The sequence below is a fragment of the Stegodyphus dumicola genome, chromosome 5 (assembly GCF_044657685.1).
Source record: "Stegodyphus dumicola isolate Sdum_Otavi_A_Nest chromosome 5, ASM4465768v1".
NCBI classification, from domain to species: Eukaryota; Metazoa; Arthropoda; class Arachnida; order Araneae; family Eresidae; genus Stegodyphus; species Stegodyphus dumicola.
In genome coordinates, this window is record NC_140772.1 from 107,836,486 (window position 1) to 107,863,233 (window position 26,748).

The following is a 26,748-nucleotide window of genomic DNA, read 5'->3' on the forward strand; positions in this document are numbered from 1 at the left end:
CATATCTTTAGAATTTCCGATTTTTTAATCAAAAACTCGTAAATGCATTACAAAATTTGAAATATATAATAAACACATTCCAAATTCCAAATTTGGGCTTCCAGATGCCCAAATTCGGGTGGAGACGTATGTTAATCCAAATTTGATGACCATTGTTTTATTACAATGCGAGAAACATATATACATTTATACAGCTTCTTCATTATTTAAATTCTTTAACTATAATATAGGACGTTAAGCCGCCCAGACGGTATAGTGGTTAGGGAAGCCTGACTGCGATACCGAAGGGCCTGGGTTCGATTCCCGGAGAAGGCATGGTTGTAACTGTCCTTCCCTTCATAGAAGGCGATGATGGCCCACCTATTAGGTGTCTCCATAATCAGAAACCACCACATCTGGTTTTGTATACATCAATGGACATCAATGGAGTTTGAAAAGAGATTCAGACTAAATTAATAACCCAAATAATTGGCCTAAAAATAATTCTAATAAACTTTTTTTTCTCCAAAATTTTTGTCCGTATTTTTAGTGTAGTTCCTATCTTTAAGTAATTTATGTGTAGTTATTTATATTATGATTATGTTGTATGCTGTATGTTACAAAGAAAAATACAAAGGGGTCGATGACAAAAATCATTCTTTTAAAAGAGGTCAGTTTAAGAAAAGGTGGTTTGGGAAGTCTTTGTTTAACGAGGCGGGTACTTTTAAATAGATCAAATAATCTGTTTTTTATGCCTTTATATCAAATTTGATTTCTTAAGAGCATTTTGAAACAAACTCCATACGAAAACTCGCTTTATAACTAGCGTTTTGGTTAAAAAAAGTAATTCTGAGTCTTTTACCAGTCAAAGGAGCCAGACGACTTGTTTACATTTGTATTTTAGCAAATGCCTCAAATTAAATTCCTTAAACTGTCTACCATTTGCTTTTATATACAATTTTTATGTAAGTAAATGCACTTAGTTCCCGCTATAGGCCCTGCTAAAAATGCCCCGTAGAAACCAGTAAAATTTTTTATGGGTTTCTTTTGACTTTTACAGCTTTCTGTTGGTCTCTGTGGGTTTTTCTTGCTGGTTTTAAAATGCCCCATAGAAACCAGTAAAACTTTCTACTGGTACCAATAGAATTTTTGCTGGTCTCTACTCTTTTACTGGTTTCTATTAATATCTGTGGGTTTTTCTTACGGGTATCAAATGACACTCAAACAACCAACATTCAATGTCAGAACTTTCTACTGGTTTGTATTGGTTTATATTGACTTTTACTGGTTTTCTTACTGGTATCAATATAATAATAAATCTTCTGCTGGTTTATATGGCTTTACGCTAATTTTCTATCTGACGTTAATAGACTTCTCGTAAACAATAAAATTAATAAAATGAAAATTTTACATGCATTAGCGGAGGGGAGATATGCAAATGATTATAATTTCAGCGCAGACGCACATCATGAGCGCCTGTGGCGTTACTTCAAAGCGCTATTTAAGGCTTGGAGTTTTCGACGATTTCAAGTTCGGCATTGTGTTTTTCTTGTAGATTTTTTTTAAAAAACGATCAATTATGCCTCATGGTAAACAGCGATCATCGTTTGATCAAGTATCCGAGTTCGACAGAGGAAGGATAGTGGCCTACCGAGAGTGTGGATTATCTTTCAGGGAAATTGGTGGTCGTGTTGGACGAAACCAAACAACTGTAATGCGGATATGTGATCGTTGGATGCAGGAGTTTACGATGGACCGACGTGTTCGATGGCATCCACCTCAGTGCACCACTTCACGTGATGACAGGAACATTGTGCGCATGGCAGTGACTGATCACTCAGTCACATCTCGAACTACAGCACAGCACATTCAGTCTGTAACGCATCATCCAGTGTCTGCGCGTACAATTCGACGCCGTTTACAGCAGAGTGGTCTGTCCGCAAGACGTCCATTGCTTCGTCTACCCTTGACGCAGTACCACAGATGTCTCCGCCGCCAATGGTGCGATGAAAGAAGGATGTGGACGGCAGAACGGAATGAAATTGTCTTTACTGACGAGTCACGCTTCTGTCTGCATCACCACGATGGTCGGATTCGAGTCTGGAGACACCGTGGAAAGAGGATACTGAACAGCTGCGTTATGCACCGCCACACTGGTCCTGCACCGAGTATTATGGTAAGGGGCGGTATTAGATATCTCTCGCACTCCTCTAGTACACATTGCCGGTACTTTAAACTGCCAGCGCTACATCTCCGAGGTGTTGGAGCCAGTTGTCCTTCCTTACCTTCAGGGCTTGCCCACAGCCATATTTCAACAGGACAATGCGCGACCACACGTGGCACGCAATGTCCAAGGGTTCTTCGTCAATCCCCAGATTCAATTGCTTCCCTGGCCGGCTCGCTCTCCGGATCTTTTGCCGATAGAAAATATGTGGTCCATGGTTGCTGAACGATTGACCCAGATTACATCCCAAGCTGCCACACCAGATCAACTTTAGCAACGTGTGGAAACTGCTTGGTCTGTTCTTGGTACACCAAGAACACGTCGAAAGTCTCTTTGATTCAATGCCGAGGCGTGTGGCAGCGGTGATCTCCAAAGTCTATAAATTTAACCATTTGATACTCGGTTATGTTATCTACTAAATAAATTTTGTTGTGATATCTCTTGTCTTTCTTGGTGCTGCAATTTGGGTGGCCAGCAGTGTACATTAGTCCCGATTCCGAAAATTCATGAGAAGCTATTTCGACTATTCCCATCTTCGTACGACTTTAATCAGCCGAAATATTAATTAAGAACTCTGAAAGCGCTAACATCATCCCGCAGAGATCAGTCTCGCCCGTTGGAAATAAAAGTGCTTTATTTCAAAAAATGTTGCTACTGCTTGCTTTCAAATCGTGGAGTTTGTTGTTAAAAAATTTGTAGGTTTTTCAAAACCCCTATATACAAAGAAGAATGCCTTTTTGTGTGTTTGATTGTTCGCGTTATTGATTCCTAATCAATTGTGATCAATTTTTGGCCACATTTAATCGACTAAAATTGAATATAGATGAAATATTAGATGGAACTTGAGCTTTTGGCTCTCTCTGTTGTTAGATACATTACTCTCAATTTAACTTGCTGGCATCGGGTGCTTCCGCTAGTTCGAAATAAATATGAATAAAATATCAAATATATTTATAAATAATTAAACAGATTTATATAAATCAATAGAAAACCTATATGATTTAAAAGAGAAAAATTCAAGCTATTTAAATATATAAAATTGTTATATTATAATATAAATATCATTACCAAAAATTAATTTAATTAATAATTTAATTGAAAAATCTAAATAGGCACTTATGTACTATGTATAAATAATGATAGACTGGTTTTACGAAAAATAACGATAAGCAAGAAATATAATTTATTCAATAACTTTGAAAATATTATGAATTTTAATATAATACGTATGTGATAGGAAAGAGAAAAATTTTTCGTATTGAATTACATAAAAATTATTACATGATATGCGATATTTACATAATTGATTTTAAATTTGAAACAACCAAATAGTCGTTAATTTAGCTATTTGAAGGCAAGATATTGTTAAAGAAAGCAGATGTAAAGTTTAAAAATTTTAAATATGAATATTATGAGAATGGTATAACTTACAAACTTCCTACGTACATCAAAATGTGTATCTCGTCGATTGATGTACCATTCGATGCTGAATGATCAACCCTTACGCAAATGGTTGTACACTAATGGGAGCTCTGAAAAAAAAAAAAAAAAAAAACTCGTCTTTCGTGTTTCAAGACTAACATAGTCTAGAAAATAGAACACGTATTAAAACGGTGAACTGGTCGACATGCTGATCGTGTAAGAATTGTAAGAATTGGAATCTCTCTTCAGCCCACCTGGACACGAGTGTCCCCATAGCTCAAAAGAAGGAGCCTCGTATCTCCACAAACGAGGGCAGCCAGTAACCCAGCCACCCCCAAACAACAAACAAAAATACTAAATCAAAAATAAGTGAGCACATCTAACACAAAATTACAGACCAATAAACAAACAATAAAAAATCCATAAACACAAATTCACAACATTGAATACCACAGTTATCTAAAACCCATATAAATACAGAATTCAATTTTAACAGAAGATTCCCTCCAGCGCCCTATTTTCATTGATAAACTTCATTAAAGCAATAGAATATGATTTAAAAACTTTAAAATTAATGACACGTACATTAAAATCGCTGATCGTGGATGGAACTGCGGATTATAACGGGCAAAAACGCCGCTTGGCGGTTATATCAGGAACGTTACCCGAACAGGCGTGCTCCACAACACACGACTTTTGCAAGTGTGAACAGAAGACTGACCTGAGACTGGTTGTTTAACCAGAGCTACAATGAATCGACAGAGAACGACGAGGACACCTGGCAATGAGGAGGTGGTCTTACGTCTCGCAGAAGACAATCCAATCACGAGTACTCAAACTATAACCCAACCAGTGGGTTTATCTCAATTCATTGTCTTGAGGATACTCGCAAGAAAACCAAATGAGCGCATACCATCTTCATCGCGCCCAATAATTAGAGCCTGAAGGTTATCCACTTTTGAGGAGGACGTTTGCTATGTGATTTCTACAACAAAGTGCTACCGACAGCGCATTTGCTGCGTCCGTATTGTTCACGGATGAAGCATACTTCACACGTGAGGAAGACTTCAATCAGCATAACGCCATGTGTGAACTTTGGAGAACCCTCATCGTGCGCAGCCACGTATAGCTCAAGAGCTTTTTCGGTCAATGTGTGGTCCGGCATTCTTGGAAACTACCTCATTGGACCTTACCTTCTGCCCGATTTTTTGGACCGTAGGGCATACCTGATATTCTTGCAATAATTCCTGTCCGAACTTCTTGACGCAGCACAATTTCCTCCATCGTTGCGCAGCTGCGGGATCAGCATGACGGGGCTTCTCCACATTACACGACACCTCGACGGAACCTTTGGACAGCGGTGGATAGATCGTAGTGACCCGGTTTATTGCCCTGTCAGATACCGGATTTGTCATGCATGGACCTCTTCTGGGATCACATGAAGCGTTTGGTGTACGAGACGCCCGTTCCTTCAGTAGAAGTCCTCGTCGCTCGAATATCTGTAGCTGCCGGGAGGATACGTGACATGCCAGGAATCTTCCAGAACGTAAGGAATTCCATGCAACGCCGCTGTCAGGCCTGCCTGACCGTTTCTGGTCGTAATTTCGAACACCTATTGTAGTACAACCTTTCAATAAAATATTTACTGTCGCATTAATGTGTTGCCGTTTCTGTTCTTTTTCTCTTTTCTTTGCACCATAACTCGCAACTACGGCATTTGCGACCCTGCATTCCTAAGGGATTCCGAGTCAACTCTGTACCCCCTACACAACCTGCAAGTTTGCCAGCCTGGTAGCGAATCACCAAGTATAAGTACATTGCTTTCGATTTATTGACCCTATGATTATTCAATTCCTTACTCGATATTTTTTTTTCCAAATTGCTTGCAGATTACTTTTGATTTAACCAAAGAATTTTTTTGTTTCCTACTCAAGAACTTCTCTTTTAAATTTTTGGTGCTACGTCACAACAGTAATCTTGATGAATATTAAATTAAAAAATTCTTTTAATTTATTTATTGCACTTTTCGAGCACTTTAATTATCTTTGTTGGCAGTTTATGTAATTTTTTAAAGGTCTTCAAGCATTAACAATTATCTACTTATAATTCTGTTGAAAATTCTTCGACTGTTCTTTGAAAAAGAAATGTTCAACGATTTTTCACAATTTCATATCCTGTATATTTTGTAGTTTAAAAATTTTTTGCATTTTGAAATGTTTATGTTTTTGTTTTAATTTGTGTATTTCCTTTTAGGAACTAACCCACCTATCATAATTTAATTTTGATTTAATTTTTGCCTCTTGATATATATATATATAATTTAAATTAGCAGTAGCCCCTTAATGCTTAATTTTAATTTGTTTATTTCTCTTTTCTAAAAATAGCAAACTTTCTCTGCACTGCATCATTTCAAAACTAATCCATGTCATATGAATCTTACATAACGCTGGTGATGTAAATGGAACTAAATTTCAGACAGACAACAATAATTTTTTAGCAATATTAATTATCCAGTCAAATGCACTGAGAATCGAAGCTAACTCATTCTGAATTAAGACTTCATCCTCATGGCCGGATTTACATATAAGCTAAGGAAGCTACAGCTTTGCTCCCCCACTTTCTTGGGGGCCTCCCAAAAATTAAAAATATAGTATAAATAGTATTATTAAATAATATTATAACAAACTTATAAAGAGCCCCATATCTCAAGTAGCTTAGAGCCTTATCAAGTCAAAATCTGGCTCTGTTCATCCTGAACAAACTTGCTTGCTTTCTACACTTCGGCCTAGCTGAACTGCTGTTTGCTGCTCTCTTCTTACTCTTATCCTACGTCGTAGAATTGCTGAAATGCCGAGCCACAATGAATAAGAACTGGCAGCAGAGGCAGATTAAGTATTTCTTTTATTTCAGTAAACATGTTGCGGCCATAAAAAACTTGGCACATTATTTGTGTCTATTTCAAAATGTATACATTTTTGATAACTTTGCAGTAAGAAGGAAGCAGCAGACATCAGTCCAGCTACGCCGAAGAGTAGCGAGCAAGTGCGTTATATTTAGGAGGAAATCATAATTCAGACTGAATTAGTTTTAGTTTTCAATGCATTTTGATTGGATAATTAATACTGCTGTAAGATTATTATTGGCTGTTACGCTGTTATCACATATGATATTTGTTGCCGGAACAAAATGTTTGAAGGAACAGTTCTGAGAATCGCTCTTCCGCAAAATCGGGTTACCATTTTAACTTGGTAAACAGGCTGAAAGCCAAACAAGAATCAGTTATCTCTCAGATTGGCGAAAGTGACGTTTCCTTTCAAATGACGTTCGCTTCTTCGTGTTGTTTTGTATCGCTCACACTCTTTTCGTTTTAAACTTTATTGTTAGATATAAAGATAATAGAAAGGTGATTGCTATCAAGTTAATCACTTTGATCTCCACTCTGGCACTTCAAGTAACAGATAAACACACTTCTGTTTATAGCAATCAATTACATCAGTAATAGCCAAATTCTGTATACACCAAGATTAGTTTAAAACGTGTGCTAGATAAGTCTATTTATCAGACCTTATTTTTATTTATGTGTATTTTCTGATGTCTGCATTCTAATGAAAATTTGATGGCTCACTGGAAAATTTGTGACCTTGTGAAAGCATTTTCTTGACTAACTTTATGGCTCATAATTACTGTTCTGTCCATAAATATAAACAAACAAACAAGGGGAAAAAAAAGAAAAAGAAAAACAAGAGCTACTATGACAAAATTCTATGTGGCTGACATTTACATCTTCACAGCCAGCAGATGCTATTCAGCAAAATGAAGATTAAATAAAGCGTATGAATGCATAAGCAATCAAAGATGTGCGAGTTGTTTACTGAAAGAATGTAAGTTACTTAATACTTTTTCTGGCCTTTATATCTTCATGTACATTCACTGTTCTTATTATATTTTCTATTTTTATATTATTTTTATATTATTTTTGATTTGATTTTAAAAAGTTTGCATTATTTATCTTATTTTGTAATCTTCTATGTTTTTTTCAACTTTACTTTGAATTCTCTTTCATAATGACAATGTCCAATGTTTAATTTTTACAAATAATATAGAACTCAAATGCATAAACACGAGGGTGTCGGGGACGGTTACTCGAGTTTTTTCGGATTTCTTTACATAAATTGCTTTTCACTCCAAATTGAATTGGCTAAAAGGCTTCATAAGAATAAGTTCTTTGAGTATCAGCATTGGTTCATAATCTCTTCTATTCGCGGAAATATTTGGCCTGACTAGAATTGCTGGTTTGGCTTAACCTTATAACTCGAGTAAAGACGAAGCACCTTCGTATTTACGTATTCATTTATTAATTATTGTTCATTGAACGGGAGTTGGTTTGTTCTCCTTGAAAAGTCAACTAATTTCCGATCAATGACAATGATTACATGTTTTTAATTTTAACCATAATTAATTCCAATAATTTTAAATTCCAGTCCTCGTTAAAACATTATTAACATTTTACTTTCAAGTTACTTCAAAACATCTTTCAAAATATAACTTACCAGTATGAATTCACTCTTTTAAAATAGTTCTACTTTAATTAAACTTGGGAGATAATATATTCAATTAATCAATATTATTTAGGAAATAAATTATTATTAACTATTTTTGCAGCAATTGCGCAAGTAGTAGTAACTTGTTTTCGCACTAAATGAATTTAAGATCATACAACATTATATATATGTATATATATATATATATATATATATATATATATATATACATAAAGTCTGAGTTAATTCTGGAAAAGTAATCTTGATAGAGTGAATATACATGCTGTTGACATCTTAAGGGAATTACGGGGCAGCAAAACATAATTTTTAAAATTTGTGGTGTCAAACTTTATTCAAGGCCGCCAGAAATGTCAAACAGAAGTAACTAAACTAAAAAAGAATTAACATTAAATTAGAAAAGAGATAAGACATAAATAAGTATATTTATAAATTAAAAATTTAATTAGTTATGCTTTCTAAAAATAAAATCTCTATTATTTAGTAATGAAGATTCTGTATATGTATATACATAATGCATCTCTTTGTATATGTATTGTAATTATTTATTGTATGTATTTATTTGTGTACGTATGTATTAATTGTATTTATTTCATGTATGTATTGTATTGTTTATTGTATCGCCTATATGTATTGTATGCATGTATGTATGTACCCAACTTTGTGGGAAAACGGTAGTTCCTACAGCCCCAAATTTTGAATACACGTAGTTTTCCTTAAATATTTCTGTCCTTCATGCGCCAGTGCCATTTAGCAAAGGATAAAAGACTTAAATTTTCTTTCAAATTTAATCTCTCCGTTATTGGTTAACAAACCAAGCGATTTATTCAAAAATATTCAATACCTCAGTTCACCGAAAACTCCCTCATTTAGAAATAATTTACTTAAAGTGCAGTTAAAATACTTTTAGCTCAAAGATCGTTATTCACAATTTATTCAATGATGTTTAGTAACCTCAATTCATTCAACAGGTGCTGAGTTCGAATGATATTTAAATTAAGTTAGAATTCACAAACACATTTTTAAGTTATTGAAATTCTCAGTGCATGTGATAACAATCATAGTGATGCTGCGGTGCCGTATGCACAAAGTAGCAATAAAGCAAAGAAGTGAACGTCGTCCGAGGAGCGAAGCGGAATGATCATGGCAATCTTAGATCTCCAAATCAGCTGTTGCATGGAAATTTTAGATTCATGACATGGAATTTTTTTAGATCGCCAAAACAGACAGAAGACGTAGATTGTTTTGCCAACATGGCAAACCACGTAATTCCTTCGGAAGAAGTTGGTCAGCGAAGCGTAACCTAACTGGTGTTACGGCATCTTTCTCCCTTCTCTGGTCTGTCTTTGCTGCCCTTTAGCCCTTTAAAAAAACACAGCTTGTGCGAGACTCCTTCTGTTGCCTCCGTACTTCATTGTTCTGCGTCTGCTCTTGCAAGGACGTAAGTGCTTACTCGCCCCATGGCCCCCCTCCCATCTTTTTCAGCAACTCGTTTCTGCCGAATGGAATTGGACATCTTATACGGAATTCGGTAATTTTCAGTTATCAGTGTTATCACTTCCCACCCTCTCTAAATGCGTACTTCTTGTCTCGCTCTTTCCTCGCTCCTGGTTAATTTCAGACATTGCATTTTTTTATAGTATTAAAGTTGCTGTAGAAAGCTATTATTAAAATTTTTTAATTAAATAAATAAATTAAATGAAATAGCAAAATTAGCGACTCCATTCGCTGAGTTGAAATTTGACGATGTGTCGCTAAATGACAATCTGGATTCCTTTTTTAGCACCAGTGTTATTAGTTTCGATCCCCACTGTATGTCAAGCACTTTTCAAATAAAACGATGTTGCCAACCAGTGTTGTCGCCAAGATTTATTTTTAAAGAAATAACAAAGAGAATGTAAAAAAAGAAGTACAACACAAGTAAAAAGATGTTGCCACCTAATGTTATCGTCATATATTATTTAATGCATTTCAACACTTAACGCTCTATCAATAATAAGAATCTAGAAATAGGTCGTTTATAAATATTTCGTGATTTTGTTGTTGAATGTTATGTCTGTGAACAGAAAGAAAGTGCTGTTTAATAAGAAATTCAATACTTCAAAGTAAATGATAAAAAGACAAAAAAAAAAAAAAAAAAACTGTATAGATCATTCTACTAAGAAAACTGAACTTTGATACAATGAACCGAGAAAAGACATAAAATTTAGTGACAATACTTAACACTCTTTCGCAAAATCTAAACACAAGTGGTTTGCTTTTAAAAATTTCGTGATTTTGCTGTTGAATTTTATTTTTACTTAAGTGCGAAGAAAGTGATGTTTAATAATAAAGTTGAAAAGACGAAAAAAATTGTATAAGTCATCTTGTCATGAAAACTGAGAATTGTACGTATTTTACTATCATACTTGTTCTTACTGTTATAAATCTTACTGTCACACGTATACTGTTAGGCATTATTCTGTAAACACAAAAAACTTTTGTATATTAGCAGAATCTCTACCACTATATTTATGTATATCAAAATTTAAGCTTTTGTTAATATACCGAGAAAGCGTCGTTAGAAGCCTCACTGGAGGTACTGGTTGGTGTCTCTAGATACTGAAAGTCTCTAGATAATGCACTGACAAAAGACTGAAACATTTGAAAAATGCATGGAATCTAATTTTAATTATGATTTAGAATTGAGACTACTAAAAGTAGGCTGCTTCTGCAAGTTTATGATTTTAATGTTGAATTTTATGCGGCGTAAGTGCGAAGAAACCATTCATTAGTAATAATGCTAAAAGGACCAAAAAAAAAAAAAAATGTTGTGTTAGCAGGAATGAGTCCAAGAGTACAGTTATCAGAGCACCACAGTACGGAATAAAATCTGTTTATCTCCAGCGCGCGAGGCTGTCTGCCGAAAATTCTAAAAATATGCTGCTTTAAATATTTTGTAATTTTACTGTTGAATTGAATTTTATATTGCGTAAGTGCGAAATATCAATAATAAAAAGACAAAAAAGAGGCCAACTTAGTGACAAAACTGAATATTAAAGCGATGAAATGAGAAAAAATATTGTGTTACACCAGCACTATATTGTTAATTCTAAACATAATGCGGCTATGCAGCTTTTAAAAATTTTGTGATTTTGTTGTTGAACTTCTGTGGCGTAAGTGCGAAGAAAACAATGTTTAAGCTAAAAAGAAAAAAAAAAGGGGGGGGTTAGCAGAAGTGAGTGCAAGACCAGGTTGGTATCCTGCGAGCTCAGCGATGGCGAAAAACAGTCCCTTCGGTTCAACGTGAAAAATCTGGGTCCTTTCAGAATTTTCTTCCTTTATACAATAATTAATTAATTTAAAAATATTAAATATAGAGATAAAAATATTTCTCATTCCTTCTTGCACTCAGAAATCATTATTAGAATACACATTGACAACCGCTAAATTTTGAAAAACACATGCCTCCGATGTTATCGTCATTCCACAATTTGTAGGTGCTTTATTTTTTACCACTACCAAAATACCATAAATGTTCTCAGCTTCTTAAATATTTTTTTCTTCACCTTTGAAACTAAAAATACACTGAAGCTGTGTACATTGGTATTGTAATAGAAATCTTTATTTCTAAAATGCATTCACATTTTATTATTCCATATTGTTGCGTTCTGAGAGTTCGTGGATTTGGAGTGATTGACGACAACACTTGACGAAAAACCAAAATGCAGTTTGTTAGCTAGTATTATACAGAAGAGATCCAAAACCGCTTTTACAGTAGTCGATAAACTACGACAAACACGCTGAAACAATCAGCAACATAGTCTTCAGTCTCTAACGGTGAAGACAGCTTTACGGCAAAACACTAAATACAGCTCCCGACTCAGTCGATCGCTCTCGGAGCTCAATACACTAGAGATACTATTCACAATAAAACTTACGATACACTCAATGATGCACAACGATATATTGCTACTCCTCGTACTGGCAGGGTTTATATAGTTTTTGGCCTGCCTTCGAGATCATTCTGAGGCAAACCAGTAAGAATTCATTCTATAATGTTCTTGCTCCGTCTATGGCATAGCGCCAATTTTGTCGCCAAATGGGGGATTTCGTGACAAATCTGCAATCCTGCCTTTTTTTTGTCACTTTCTTGACATACTAAACTCGCTTTGCGGGGAAGCTATCTCACCGCGGCTCTCGGCATTTCGTAAAAATATCTTAATGCACTGACTACCAATACGTATTTGGACACCTATGCAAATGACGATATCTGCGGTCCCAAGGTACGCTACGGACTCCGCCGGTATATATCGTGTAGGAAACAGCATCGGCTTTAGTCGCATGCAAGATGCCTCGCAATTCGGAGCTCTCTGATTTCGAGAAAGGTATAATTATCGGGTATCACAAATGTGGCCGATCCTTAAGAGACATATCTAGCGATCTGAAGTACCCAATATCGATAATGGCCTATGTGACTAAGAAGTGGAAGGTAAGGGGTGATTGTCGGAATGTGCCCCGAGTCGGCAGACCAACGAAACTGGGGATAGAGACCGACGAGTGCTGTTCAGAGAAATTCGAAAGAACCGCACCCAACCGATAGCCCTCATCCGCGAGGAGTTTCAACAGGCATCCGGGAGTATTGTTTCAATGAATACCATCCGTAAGGAAGCAAATCTACTTGGTTTTCATGGTCGTGCTGCTGCCCATAAGCCTTTGATCACAAAATCCAACCGCGCTGCTCGGTTAATGTAGTGCAAAGCACATCGAAATTGGACCGTAGATCAGTGGAAACGGGCTCTTTGGAGTGACAAATCAAGGTTCACCCTTTACCGTTCGGATGGCAGGGTCTGGGTCTGGTGTCTACCTGGAGAACGTCTCCTGCCAGAATGCATTGTGCCAACAGTCAAGTTCGGCGAAGGTGGAATTATGGTCTGGGGGTGTTTATCCTGGTATGGGCTGGGACCCTTGGTCCCCATTCATGGTAAGCTCAACTCTGATATCTACTGCACTATTTTGGATGACAATGTGCTTCCTACGTTGTGACAGTTTTACGGGTTGGACTCCTGTTACTTTCAGGACGACAATGCCAGTTTGTCATGTTAACCAAGGCTTGGTAGGGTGCCAATGGAGTTCATCGAATGGACTGGCCTGCCCAGAGTCCAGACCTGAACCCAATCGAGAACCTCTGGGACGAGTTGCATCGCCGAATTCAGGGGTGCACTACCCGTGCAAAATCGGTGAAGGAATTTTTATGTCTTCTCCAAGCCGAGTGGAAGAAAATGCCACTAGCTGTGATACAAAGACTTGTGGAAAGTATGCCCTGGAGGGTCCACGCTGTAATTACCTCTCGTGGAGGCTCTACCTACTATTGATTTTGAATAAAGTTGGTTTTTCGTTTCTATCACAGATGTCCAAATACTTATTGGTAGTCAGTGTAGAAGAATTACCAGTCATTTAAAAGCCTTAAGATAGACACAGAACTCCTGTCCCATCGTTGACACTTATCCTTCATTGTCTGTCCTCTTCAGCACGTTTTAAAATGTTGTTCATCCTTATATATTTTGTCAGTTACTGTTTTTCTAAAAATCTTTTTCTTTTTTACACATCGTTGCCATTTCCCAATTTCTGAATTCTGTCTTCCCGCGCTTGAAAACGTAGGGTTACACTAGGATATATTTATGCTGATGCTTTAAAACTGCGATGTTTTTTAACCTCTTTATTTTCGAGGATGATGTTTTAGAAACTGCGATGATACTATGTTTTAGAACTGCAATGTTTTCTTTCTTTTCGCGGCGTTTCGCCCGCGATGTTTTCAGCGGACATCTTTTACAGTAATGTTTATATGTCTGTGTTAGCTGTCCGTGCATATCTGGTTGTGTGTGACGATCTTCTGATCCATGATAACTCTTATATGAAAAATCCAAAAATTTCTGTTTTCCATATTTAAGCTTTTTGTGTTCATATAAAAAGATGATTAGAAGTTGAGGAAAACTGAACAATCGGAAGTGGTACTTTACTTGCAGCCTATAGCAGTTTTTAATTAGAAGCTATATCAAAATCCAAATTCTAACCAAAACTTTTTAATTCTAGTATTTAAGACTTTAATTTAAATGGGAACAACATGCTATTAGATTTTGGCTGAGATTCATAAGCTGGCAGTGATTCTTTACTTGATACTCTCAACAGATTTTCGTGAAAAAATACATTTTGTTAAAGACATAATACAGCGAATATGAAGAAATGTACGGCAACACTGTACTGAGAATTCTAAAGATATGCTGGTTTTAACGGTTCTTGTGATTTTGTTGAATTTTATGCGGCGTAAAGGGATGTTAGAAAGTAAGATAATTTTAAGATAAATCATAATCCAGAATTTCATAGCATGAGAACTTTTGTATTGATCCATTAAAGTATGATAATTGGCGGAAGGCCATGTGTTAGTCACATCAGGTTTTTATAAGTGTGTAATAATGCATGCATATTTTAGCTCAAAGGGCGAAAATTATTATTTATGGCAGCATATTATAATATTTACTTTTAATCGCTTAATTATTATAATCAATTATATTTATAATTCATTGTAATGATAATATGATAAAGGAAATTATAAAGTGTAGTAAATGACTATGATAATTATATATTACAGTATAATAATAGTTATTTATTTCCCTTTATGACAAAATTATGTATGTACAGCAAATTTTGAGGCCATTTGTTTTTTTAGCAACACATAAATAAATTAATACAGTGAAGCCTTGCCAAAGGCAGCAGTATATCATTAATAAATTGCTCATATGGGAAAATCGCGTTTCGCTTGATTAATTTCCTATGCAAAAGACGTGTCAGGTATGATCCAGATTAAGAAAGTATTGTTATAAATATTTATAAATATTTCAACCCTTTTTATCGCATTTTTTTGGTTTGTTTTCCATATTGTTATATAATATTGTATCTGATTGCTTGTTTATTTATTGTTTTTAGAATGGTAATTTTGTGTTTAATGTAATTTGGGGCCACGTGTCTTGGATTTAAGTGTTTATATGTTGTATAGAATTGTATATCTTTTAATTTGAGTGCAATGGTTTTGGCATTGGAAAAAAAAAAAAAAAAAAAAAAAAAAAAAAAAAAAAAGCTCAGTTAGAACTAGAGATATAGGTAATTTCGTTTATGTTGGACCTTGGCGAAATTTTTTCTCACCAAATTATCGACGTTCTGGAAGATTCACGAAAGCACATTTTCGAAGCCCAACCACCGATTCTTCCAGAAGTTTCCAGAGCCCTGGCTGTGGTTTATGAATACGGTTCAGAGAGTTATGCATCGGATTTGAGACTTGGCGATTAGCTCAGCTATGAGTTAAAGTTCTAACCTGAAAGTGCTCTGAGGAACTTTAAGATTATTTTCGGTGAGAAAGAGCTGCTAAACATCGATGCTTTCCTTAAGTTATTTCCAGTCATTATTGTGTTGTATGCACTATTTATTGTGGCTATTTTCTTAAGTAATAGTTCATTTGTTCCTGCTTAATCTGGGCTTATTATTCAAAGAAACATCAACGATCCTGTAGCTCACATACGTGTGATTTCGACAAACCTAAGTACCGTTGTAATTAAAAGAAAAAAAAAAAAAAAAAAAAAAAAAACATAGCTGTCTTCTTTATTATCGCCGCTGGTGTCAAGAGATTATCCAGTTCTTCTTTCGCCCTTTTCGATTCTTTTTCTTTTCCTTCTTCCATATCCGAAACTCTTCCGCCGGCAACAGCTTTTGCAATTCGTGCGATTTCTTTAGCTTCATTTTCATTTGATAGAAATGCTGTAAAACTGTTCATAAGCTCTGGCCAGCACTGATGCCAGCAAGCATCAGTGATGATGAAGGAACACTGAACCGGGTATGAATGAAATTCTAGTGTTGAGCAAAAGGAAACAGTTAAGAAATTGCGAATCTGTGCTCGGTAAGGGTTTACTATAAATGCACAATGTAACAAGAATTAATGTAATTAGATGAAAACTGAATTATTAATATCTGAATATTAGATGTGAATAGTCGAAATACTTTTTCTCTTTTGAGTTGAATTATTTTTGAGGTGTCTCCTTTTTTCAAATCAGGCCTTCCATCGGCGGAGCATTAAAGCCCTGAACACTGGGATTTTGAATGGGTTCGATTCCAGGCGAACAGTTTGGCTGCACAGTCATTTTCATGATTTTCTCTATGTGTAACGTGGATACGAGCTAGTTTTCCTCAAAACATCCTTCCACGAAGGTGTCCCTTCGCATATACAGATATCGCTTGTGTGCTTTGAAGAATAGTTAAGTAAACCAAATCATTTTTCAGATAAAAAGTCAGTTATATAAATGTATTTAAAAAATATTAAGTTCCATCCTTTTTATTAGTAAACTCCATCCATGACTTTAGAACAAGTATAATGCTTATAACATTTTCACAACGCTCATGATTTATCTTCGCTATTTTTCCTTCTAATTTAAATTCTGTCAGTGACACTTACAACTAATTTTTATAATGCAAATAATTTATTTTGCTGTGTATTAATTTTCAAATCAAAAGTCATTCATTTATATATCTATACAGAAACTGGTTGCTCCTATGCTATAAAATCGATATTGCTGTGAATTTTCTTAAATATTGAATTCTGACCGTGATGCTATTTGATCCTTTACATCGTTTATAACATATTTTTATAACGCTTATAACGCATGCAACTTATTCTTGCTTTTGTATCGAATTTAAATTCTATCAGCTATGCTTATAATGCGTATAACGCTTATAGCGTATTTCATAATGCTTTTTTTATTACGCTTATAATTTATTTTTATAACGCTTATAAATTATTCTGACATTTGCGAATAATCGCTTTTCAAATAACGCATGGACACGTATTGTAAGATCCAGTTAGTTTAGCTCTTATAAAATGTAACAAGATATACCTAAGTATTGATTTTTGCAAATTCTTACACAGGTTTGAAGAGGAAGACATACAGGGAAAGGATGTAGAACCTTTTATTGAAAACAATATAATTAATGAACGGCACGGACTTACGTGCTTACAAGCATGGATCACTAGTGGTGAGAACTTAAAAAAGATAATGTAACATTAAATTTAAAGGTAAAGAGTAATGCAAGATTACACACTTCAATTTAAGCTAACACCTACACCGGCAGAATTACAACTTGTTTGCAAAAGCGCGTAGATATTAAAGTTAACATCTGGAAGAAAATAGCAACGTGCACTCGCAACAGCGAAATCTCGCTATGACTAAACTTTTCGCCTCTACAGTTGAAATACTTCTGTTCACCCTAACTCGTTTACATATTGACGAGGAAAATAAGAGAAATCGGAAAGTCTGACAAAATTAAAATAACTATTAGTAAAATTAAATAAAACCCTACGGTATAACGATCAAAAACATCATGCCGTCGAATATTTGCTTTCCGGACGATAACGCATGTTGCTTATAACACTGATGAAGCATAAAACACCTACATCTTGTCCTTAGTTTGTGTCGAATCACTTTTGCGGTGTGCAAACTCTGCAATTTAAAGAAATGTATTTATATCTATATATAGAAAGACTCACACTGATGAGGTAATACTTGTGCCCAAGTGCCATTTGTGCTATCCCTACGGGAACATGAAATCTAACAGGTGTAACCAGTTATAGACAACATGTGACATTTCCGCACAGTCTGTCAGAAACAGTCAATTAGCCTTATGATTTACTGACACAATTTTTTTTAGTGTTCCATTCTTTCTCCGACGATACATTTCTGATAATTTTAAGTATCTTCTCAATGTGCACGATTTATTGGAAACCATTGGTCATAATTAAAAAAATAATAACTGTATAAACTCTAAGTGAATTCGAAAGAAGCAACTGCTACGTCTCTCGTTTAAATTTTAGAAATTAACCTTTAATTATGCTAAAATATAACTGATTTTGGAGTTGTGGAAATAAAATAAGCAAATAAACAAATGAAATATTACTTTTTAAGAAAACAATAATTCTGTTATTTTTAATGTAGTGCATTTTAATTATTACTAGATTGCTTGTTACTAGATTATCAGCTGAAAATACTGATATGTTTACATAATGCTGCACGCAATACACATTTATTTATTTATTTTGTCAATTACTGTTTTTCCTAAAAATATTTTTAAAAACTTAAGTTTTTGTTGCCATTTACCATTGTAAAAAATCTATCTTGTCGTTACTACGCGCTTGAAAGCCGAGAGGATATATATATATATATATAGAAGCGATCCGTCATCTGATCTCTGTCTCGCAATTATTTCTGGAATGCGATGAGATCTTAACTCAGCATCCGAATATTAATCTGTTATGTATCTGAATGTAAACGTTCTTGTAATGTGATCCAAAATTGTAATCTGTTTAATGTAATCATGCCTTTGGTATAAAAAGTCTTTGCTGCGTAATCTCTCTCTTTTCGCTTCTTCTCGCTTGCTGTAGAAACATACTCCTGCCTTTAAAAAATAAATTTTTTAAGTCTATGTGATATGAAACGTTCTTTAAGAACAAGGATCTGCAGCCCCGATTTGATTTGTGCAGGCTTAAATAAAAATGTGTGCCAACCATGAATAAAAAGTAAAGAATTGAATTCGGGCACATCTGAAAGTTTCTGGTTTATCCACCCGTCTACCAAGCCAAGTTTTTACAGAGTTTCTTCCCAAATGATTACCTATGTAATATAACTATCATGCTTTCGATTTGCACGCAAGTGTCATTAAACCGTGGCACCAGAGAATTTATGTATAGTAAAATACGATGGCTAAGTTAAGAGATATTTGGTAACCTCAAAATTGACTATTCTAAATTTGATGTTTTCAACCTAAGTTTATCCTTTCTCCCAGATTCGAGATCTTTCCAAATTACATAACACTGCTTGAAAAGAGAACTGAAACCTAAAATTAACAAATCGCAGCTTAGCTATGCATATGCACCTGACTACTGTAAGTACTGCTTCGCGAGCAATTGCATCACTTCTTAACTTCTCCTGCCCTGCAAAACCTCTGCTCTGCTATGCTCCATCTGATTTTTACCTTAAAACCCGTACACATAATTATTATTATTGCTGATTACGATCTAGAATTATTTTGACTACAAAAAACTGATTTAGTATGAATTATCATGGAATAAAATTATGTTTCAAACGGCCATTTATGGAAGTTTTTGGTTTATGTATCCATCTACGCAGCAAAGTGTCTTCGACTGCCGAATTCTACGCATTAAAGCATCATATATATATGTGTGTGTGTGTATGTATGTATATGTAACATCTTGAATGAGCGATAGCTGTAATGGATCCGGGCAGTTGTTTTGTTGCGTAACTTTGTTTTGGACATTTTAGTCTCATTTTTATTATAAAAATAAAATTTCGGTTCTAGGAAGTGGATTAGAATTTATTTCTAGTTAAATTACCAATTATTAAAGTTACCAAAATAGTTTTAATAATTGGCAATTAAAGCGCTTAATATTGTAACCAATTAAGACACAATAACACGCCGAATAAATACTAATTCAGAAGGCAAACAACAAAGATCAGCTTTATATTTACAAATTTTCACAGGACTAGTTTTGATGGTTTTACAGAACCACCATCCAGGTTTTGCAGCTGATTATGGTGGTTCGGTAAAACCATCGAAACTAGTCCTGTGAAAATTTTGTAAATATAACGCTGATTTTTGTTGTTTGTCTTCTGAATTAGTAATGTAACCAATTTTGTACAAAGATAGATAATGTTAGTGAAATTACATGTGTAAATGTTATATTTTTCAATATAATGTAAGATGAAGATCTAAGAGAAAAGATGCTCCAAAGGAAAAATAAGAATACAGGGGTAAGTCAATTTAGTATTCAGTGAATGGCTATTTCGCTAATTTGGCGAGCTATTGCCAAGCTGGCAATGGTTTTGGCGATTAATTTTTGTCATCAAATTTGGCGAGAAATCGCCACGCTTGGCGATATTTGGGTTCGGTTTCTGTATAACTGTAACTAATGCTCTGTAACCGTATTCGAACCTCATATGCCTTCCATTAATTTCGAGAAGCAGAAAATCCTGAAAATGTCTCGGCGGCCGGGTGAAAACTATAGAAGACCGGACAGAGAACCTGCTCTCAGTGTTATTAGTTATTGAGATATCTTCAGGCTAGCTTCTCTCTTTATATGCACTTCGCATTGCATTGTGTTTAACGTTCTTAGTAGTTTGAAGTGAAACTACTGATTGCACTCTGTAGTATTGTGAAGAGTTGTACCACTGTTTTTGTGGAAAATTCCAGAACTGAGAACTGTCTCTTTTGGTAAAATAAATTTTATGAAGCCTTCAATCTTTACGCAGGCTACAATATGTATTGTTACTAAATTATATGTATTGCAAAGAATTAGAAAGGAAGGGGCCTTTATAAGAGGTTTTGCTATTTTGTATCTCGAGCTCTACTTTTAGCATTGCTCGGTTTTGTTCTTCTTCCATTTACTACGGTCTAACTTTCTTTCAAACTTTCTTGAATGCTGTTAGTCATACTAGAAAAAGACTTTCAAATCATTATACCACTCTGAGAGGTTCTAAGTTTGAGCGAACTTTTATCACATCATTTAGTAAAGAGTCGTATGTCATTTTATGTTTATAGCTCTAGCCTCTAAGGCATTCGAGGGAGAACATTAATGGGCTTCTTCATCGTTCTTGTGCGTTTTCTGTGTAGCAAAGTTAATCTTCAGTTTGTGGCACAAATGTTTGTAACTCGGGGCTATCAAATAAGAGAAGGGGGAACTTCGCGCTGTTTGAAAACTTTCCTCTGCCAGAAGTTTGAATGATTTTGTAAAAAAACAATTTTAACGAGGAGCTGATACGAATCTTAGCCGTAAGTTAGCCAAGTCACAGTAAAACTTCTATAATATGATGTGTTTTGGACTCCTATAATGCAGAATTGCCAAATATTCCGAATTATCGGACTTAGGAAGATTATGCGGCAAAAACACGGTTTTGTTAACTTAATATCATGAGAATTCAAAATTTCAAAGGAAAGTATACGCAGAGGAACTCTACATGTCTTACATTTCGTTTTGCTTTGCTTAAAATTTGTCAATTAAATGAAAGAAGTGCTCAACTTAATATCATAGTAGTGTTTTCGTTTTTGTTTCCATGATCTGTTTCTTTCATTACTTTAGCATTTTGTTTTTATTTTAAAACTATAAGATTAAAACTGTTGTTCATTGATGCCAATCTTTAAGAGAATGTTAAAATTAATTCCCATTGTAAGCTTAAAATTCACCAATTAAATGAATGAAGTGCCAACTTAATATCATTAAGACTTTTTTTTTTTTTTTTCAGAATTGCTTATTTCAGTTTTTTTAGTAATTTTGTTTTATTTACACACTATCAGTTATTTAAGACGACTAAGGTTTCGAACAGTGTTTGTAATTCAGTTGAAAAAATGTTAAAATCCACTTCCAATTTTCAATTAAATAAAGAAATACTCAACAATCTAAACACCTTTTTTTTAAAAAAAATTGATGTGTTTATTGACAATGAATAGCAATGAAAAACAAATGATAAAATTTACAAAGCGAACTCTTCGAAAAAAATTTCGGAGTATTATAAATATACATGAATATTTACAACAGGAAAACAATGCTTCTTTTTTTAAATAACCAAATGTCAATAAATCACATAACAGCAAAATCTGTGTATCAGAAAATCATTTTCTTTGAAATATTATTTTTAAGTACTGAACATATTAATTGTTCTGTAACTTGGACTACATCATTTTAAAAATGTTATTTACAATTTTTCAAGCAGACTAAGTCCATAATTCGGTATGATATAGTGTAATCAATAGGAGCATAAAGATACATTCTGTATTAGAGTATATGCATTCAGCTGGAAAATTTTCTAACACTTTTTTAATAATTTTCACGTTAAAGGCAAGATTACTAATTGCTGGTAATTTACTGATACGCGGACAAAAAAATATAAATGGACAACACTCTATAAGCTTCTTCACATGTTCTCAATATACTATTTTACACACAAGGCACTACACACCTGCAGAAAGACTTTTCATATATATTTACACACAAATCTAATTCACAGATAATTTTTACATGATTAACATTCTTTACGGAACTCTGAAGATATAAAGAAAAGGACACGGAATGTTCTAAGGAATAACTACATTTATCCAAAAGTTTTTATCATCGTCCAGCGAATGAAACACATGGATGAGATATTCGACTTTAGAATATCAAAATAAATTCCCAGAATTACATATTTAATCCTAGCAATCCTGGTCTAGATATCTTGTTGATCATCATTAATGATTATATTATTATTTTTCTGAAATCAATTATTTAATTCCAGGAAATTTATTTTAAATAAATACCTAGCAAACTTATATTTATACCATTGTAGATTTTGCTTTAATTATAACCAATATTAATTTCCTAGAATTAATTATTTTACTCTAAGAAATTTGGTCTGGGTATTCAGTCAACCTTTTAATGATTATGGATTAGGCCAGTAATATATTGATGATTACATTATTTTCTGGTATTAATTATTAAATGCCAGGAAACTTAGTCTAGATACCTCGACAGTCTATGCATACAAACGTAGCCTTTGCGTATTTGGCTTGCTTTAATAGTCTAATAACATCCAAAAGTAATTTTCTAGAGTTAATTAATTCCAGGAAATATGGTCAAGGAACGCAGTCAAATTTTTGCTGACTATGAGGTAAATAAGCAATGATAATTATAAAATTATTTTTCTGAAATTAAGTATTGGATTCTTGAAAATTTAATTATCTAGGAAAACATATCCATATGTATAATTTTTTAAAGTTTTCTTTTAATAATCTAATAATACCTAATACTATTTTCCTAGAATAAATTAATTAATTTTATTCTAGGAAATATGGCCTGGGTATTCAGTTAAGTTTTTGATGACTATGGACTGAGTGTCAGTAACCCATTAACGATCCTATTATTTTTTTGTGGAATTAATTACTGAAGTCTAGGAAATGTAACCTAAGTATCTAAGCAACATACTGCATAGGTACATATAAGCCTTTTCCCTTAATATTAACAGTCCAATGACATCGAAAACTATGTTTCTAGAATGAATTACTTGATTCTTGAAAATTTGATTGGAGTGTCCAATTAGATTTTTGCTGGTTATTAATGATGATCATAAGATTATCTTATTGGAATTAATTATTTAATTCTCAGAAATGTAGTTTAGGTACTCAGCTAATTTGTTGTCGATTACAAATTGCTTTAGAGACGAGTAGTTATCGCCTTTGTTAATTTCCGCATTTTAGATCGTCTACGATTTTAAGCATCTCCCACCGAATTCTTAGATTTTTCTACCCCCTTTAAAAAATTTCCATGTAGCTGTTAATTTACGTCCGATTTTTGATTCTAGAATTCCCTAAAATAATGGTTATTACAAATTTAAGTAACCTTACCGAGAAGATTAAAATTGATTTAAATATTAATTTCAAAGTATAAATTAAATATATTTCAAGAATTTGTATTAATATTTCTTTTATAAATAGGAAGCTCCAAACCGTTGATACGTTTCTTTGATTAACAGACATTAACGAAGCAGATGCGATCCTTCGTATATTCACAAGCTCTTCGAGCATTAGGCCTGCTTAATGTTACATCACTAAAATCAAAATGATTGACAGAATTTAGGACTGATGTAGTTTTGTAAATTTTATGGTTCCGTAAAGAAAATTAATATCCACCATCATTCGAGTTCAAAATATTCTTTGGGAAAAATAACTGCGTCCATCGTTGCTATTAACAATAAACTTGGTCTTTTAAACTATATACAATAAATAAATAGGACTTTAAAGGAAAGTAATATCTTTGGATAAAGTTTTGCGAGGAAATGCACACTGTCCAGCGAGAGAAAAAGTTCTTTGAGAGTCTTTGCATCCAATGAACTTCCAACAACACGGTGGGTACGAACCAATTCAGCTGGTAAAAACACATTAATTTATTAGTAGAGATTTGTTGCACTTTTTTTTTCCTCCCTCTTTTTACGATTCAGCCGACTGGTGGTGTTTCAAGAACTCTTTCTAGCGCTGCTTTTTCGAAATGTGTTTTTTAATTGTTAGACCTCTGTCGCTAAGAGGTCCTCAGGACACGGTTGCGGATAGTGGTCATCTATGACGTAGACACTGTTCCGTGAGCAGGATTCTCTTTCCAGTGACGGATATAGAGATGACTCACTGTAAAGAAAAATAAGGAATACGTTTTTTAACTTTTTCCTGACTACGAACTGGGGACAGATCATATAACACTTTTCATAAATAAAAAAAAAAAAAAAAAGAAAAAGAAAACATGAGTTTGCCAGTGTGGTTGGTATGTCCCATTTCAGCCTGAATACGTACTTTAACTCTCGCAAACCATATAACACTCTCATAAATTAAAAAAAGAAAAATCCCAATGCATATGATTAGAAGTCTGACATTTATGTATCTCCAGAAAAATGAAGCAGAATAGTCATACCTTGATTTATTGTTATTTTATAATCATAATTTTTAATTGTTTTCCAGTTTTCGTTTCTAGTTATCAGCTAGTCATCATTAATTATTTTCTAATCATCAATTTTAGTTACTTTTTAATCAATTTTGTCACTCATCATTCTTAATTACTTTTTGACCATTGTTAGTTATCTGCTCGTCACCATTTTTAGTTACATATTTGTCATCATTTTTATTGTTACATTGCAAGTCATCAACTATTCAGTTGGCTTTTAGCTGCCATTAGTTATCTGATAATCAACATTATTAGTTTTTGTCCGTCATTATTAATTATTTGTTAGTTACTATTTTTGGTTACTTGACAGTCACTATTTTTATTGTTACATTGCGAATCATCGGCTGCTTATTTACATTGCTAATCGTTGTTTAAGTTATTTGTTAGTTATAAACCTAAGTTCGCGGTATTTGCTAGTTATGTAACATAAACCAGTTTCTTTAAACCGTTTTGAAAGATATCTGAGACAGGGTAGCTTTGACATTATTAATTAAACCATAGCCGTATTCTTTGTGACCACGAATGCAAACTGAATAATAAAGAAATAAAAATCAATGCAAGCCTTGCTTGAAACAAATTCAAAGAGGAAAAATATCTAAAGAAAAATTGTGAAAGAAGGCTTTCTAAATAAAAGCTAATTCTAAATTTTAGTTGCAAAGCAACTTCTTCAGAGCTATGTCTCCATGAAATATTCCAGTTAATTCCATATTTCTGCAGTCAAGAATTTTCATAACGCTTACATCTCATCTAGTTTACTTTAAATAAAATTCCGAACATTGACTTTACCAAAATGTTATTATTACTATAATATATCACTAGTGAAAATTCCTAATATCTGAAAGGGCCCGTATTTTACTTTTTTTTTTTTTTTTTTCAAATGAAAAAGCTAAATGAGTAGTTAAAATTTTGTTTATATTTTTATACATCGATATCGTTGGTGAAAAGAGAAATTTTTTTAAGAACTTCAACCGAGTAGTTCAAATAAGAAAATATATAATGCCGTAAAGAAGTTATTAAATTTTTTAATGTTCTAGACTGAAATATATAATTTCCATTATTTCAGAACTGAGAAAAATTTGAACGGACTTTTCATTAAAATTTCATTACATATAAAAAAATTTTAATCCAATAATAAATAACTTCTAGCAAGTATTATTTACAGTGGTATATTTACAGCATAAGCAATTTTTGGTGCACATTGAACAATATTTATCAGCCGACTTAAAGCACTTCAGAACATCTTGAAAATTTCTAATTACTATTAGCATTTCCTTAAAACTTAATTTAAGTAATTTCATTATCCTGTTAGTGTCTGTTTGCTGCATACCATAATAATAAAAACATCAGGAATAATAAGTGAAGAAAATAATACTTTACTGCTTCCCATAATTTAATAATGAAAACTAATCACAGCTGCCAACCTTGAAATTTAAAAAGCAGGTTAGTGAACTATTTATTATGCGATTATGATCTAAACTATACTAATATATAATTTAAATTTAAGCTTTTTGGCCAATTTTATTTTGTAATTTTATTACGTTTTTAAGCTTTTCTTTATCAAAGTACTTTTTAAACACGGTAAAAATAATAATTCATGTGAATGGTGAATAAAATTACCACTGTATCATTTATTGAAGTAAAATAAAATTAAATGTAAATATGGACTACTTAAACATTGGTTGAATTTTCACATAAAATTACAATAAGACAGAGTTTCTCAAACTATGGTACATGTAATACTAATTGTACATTATAATATTCTGGTTAGTACAGTATTTTTCTCAAAAGATTTAAATGAATTTTCAGAATGAAGCTCCTTTTCGTACATGTATTTGGGACATGAGAGAAAATATATTTTTGATTCTTATTAATGTGGTACAAAAGTTTGACAACCCCTGGTTCATGATAATTCAAACCAAAGAAAATTTAATGAGAAAAATTATGCTGAAAATCATCGGGAATGGAATATGCTCAATTTACGTTTCATTAATGCAATAACCCCCCCCTTTTTT

The 26,748-nt window shown here is 33.6% G+C and overlaps 2 protein-coding genes across 4 annotated transcripts in view; one reads left to right on the plus strand and one right to left on the minus strand.

Moving 5' to 3' along the window:
- LOC146997197 (uncharacterized) overlaps positions 1–26,748 on the plus strand; it is a 919,946-nt gene that overhangs the window by 434,197 nt on the left and 459,001 nt on the right. The window lies entirely within an intron of this gene.
- Positions 21,682–26,748, minus strand: part of LOC118187396 (uncharacterized) — a 39,311-nt gene continuing 34,244 nt past the window's right edge. Inside the window, exon 10 of the mRNA XM_035357606.2 lies at positions 21,682–24,426. Coding sequence (XP_035213497.1) covers positions 24,309–24,426 — 118 coding nt within the window. The 3' untranslated portion in view covers positions 21,682–24,308. The remainder of the gene's footprint in view (positions 24,427–26,748) is intronic.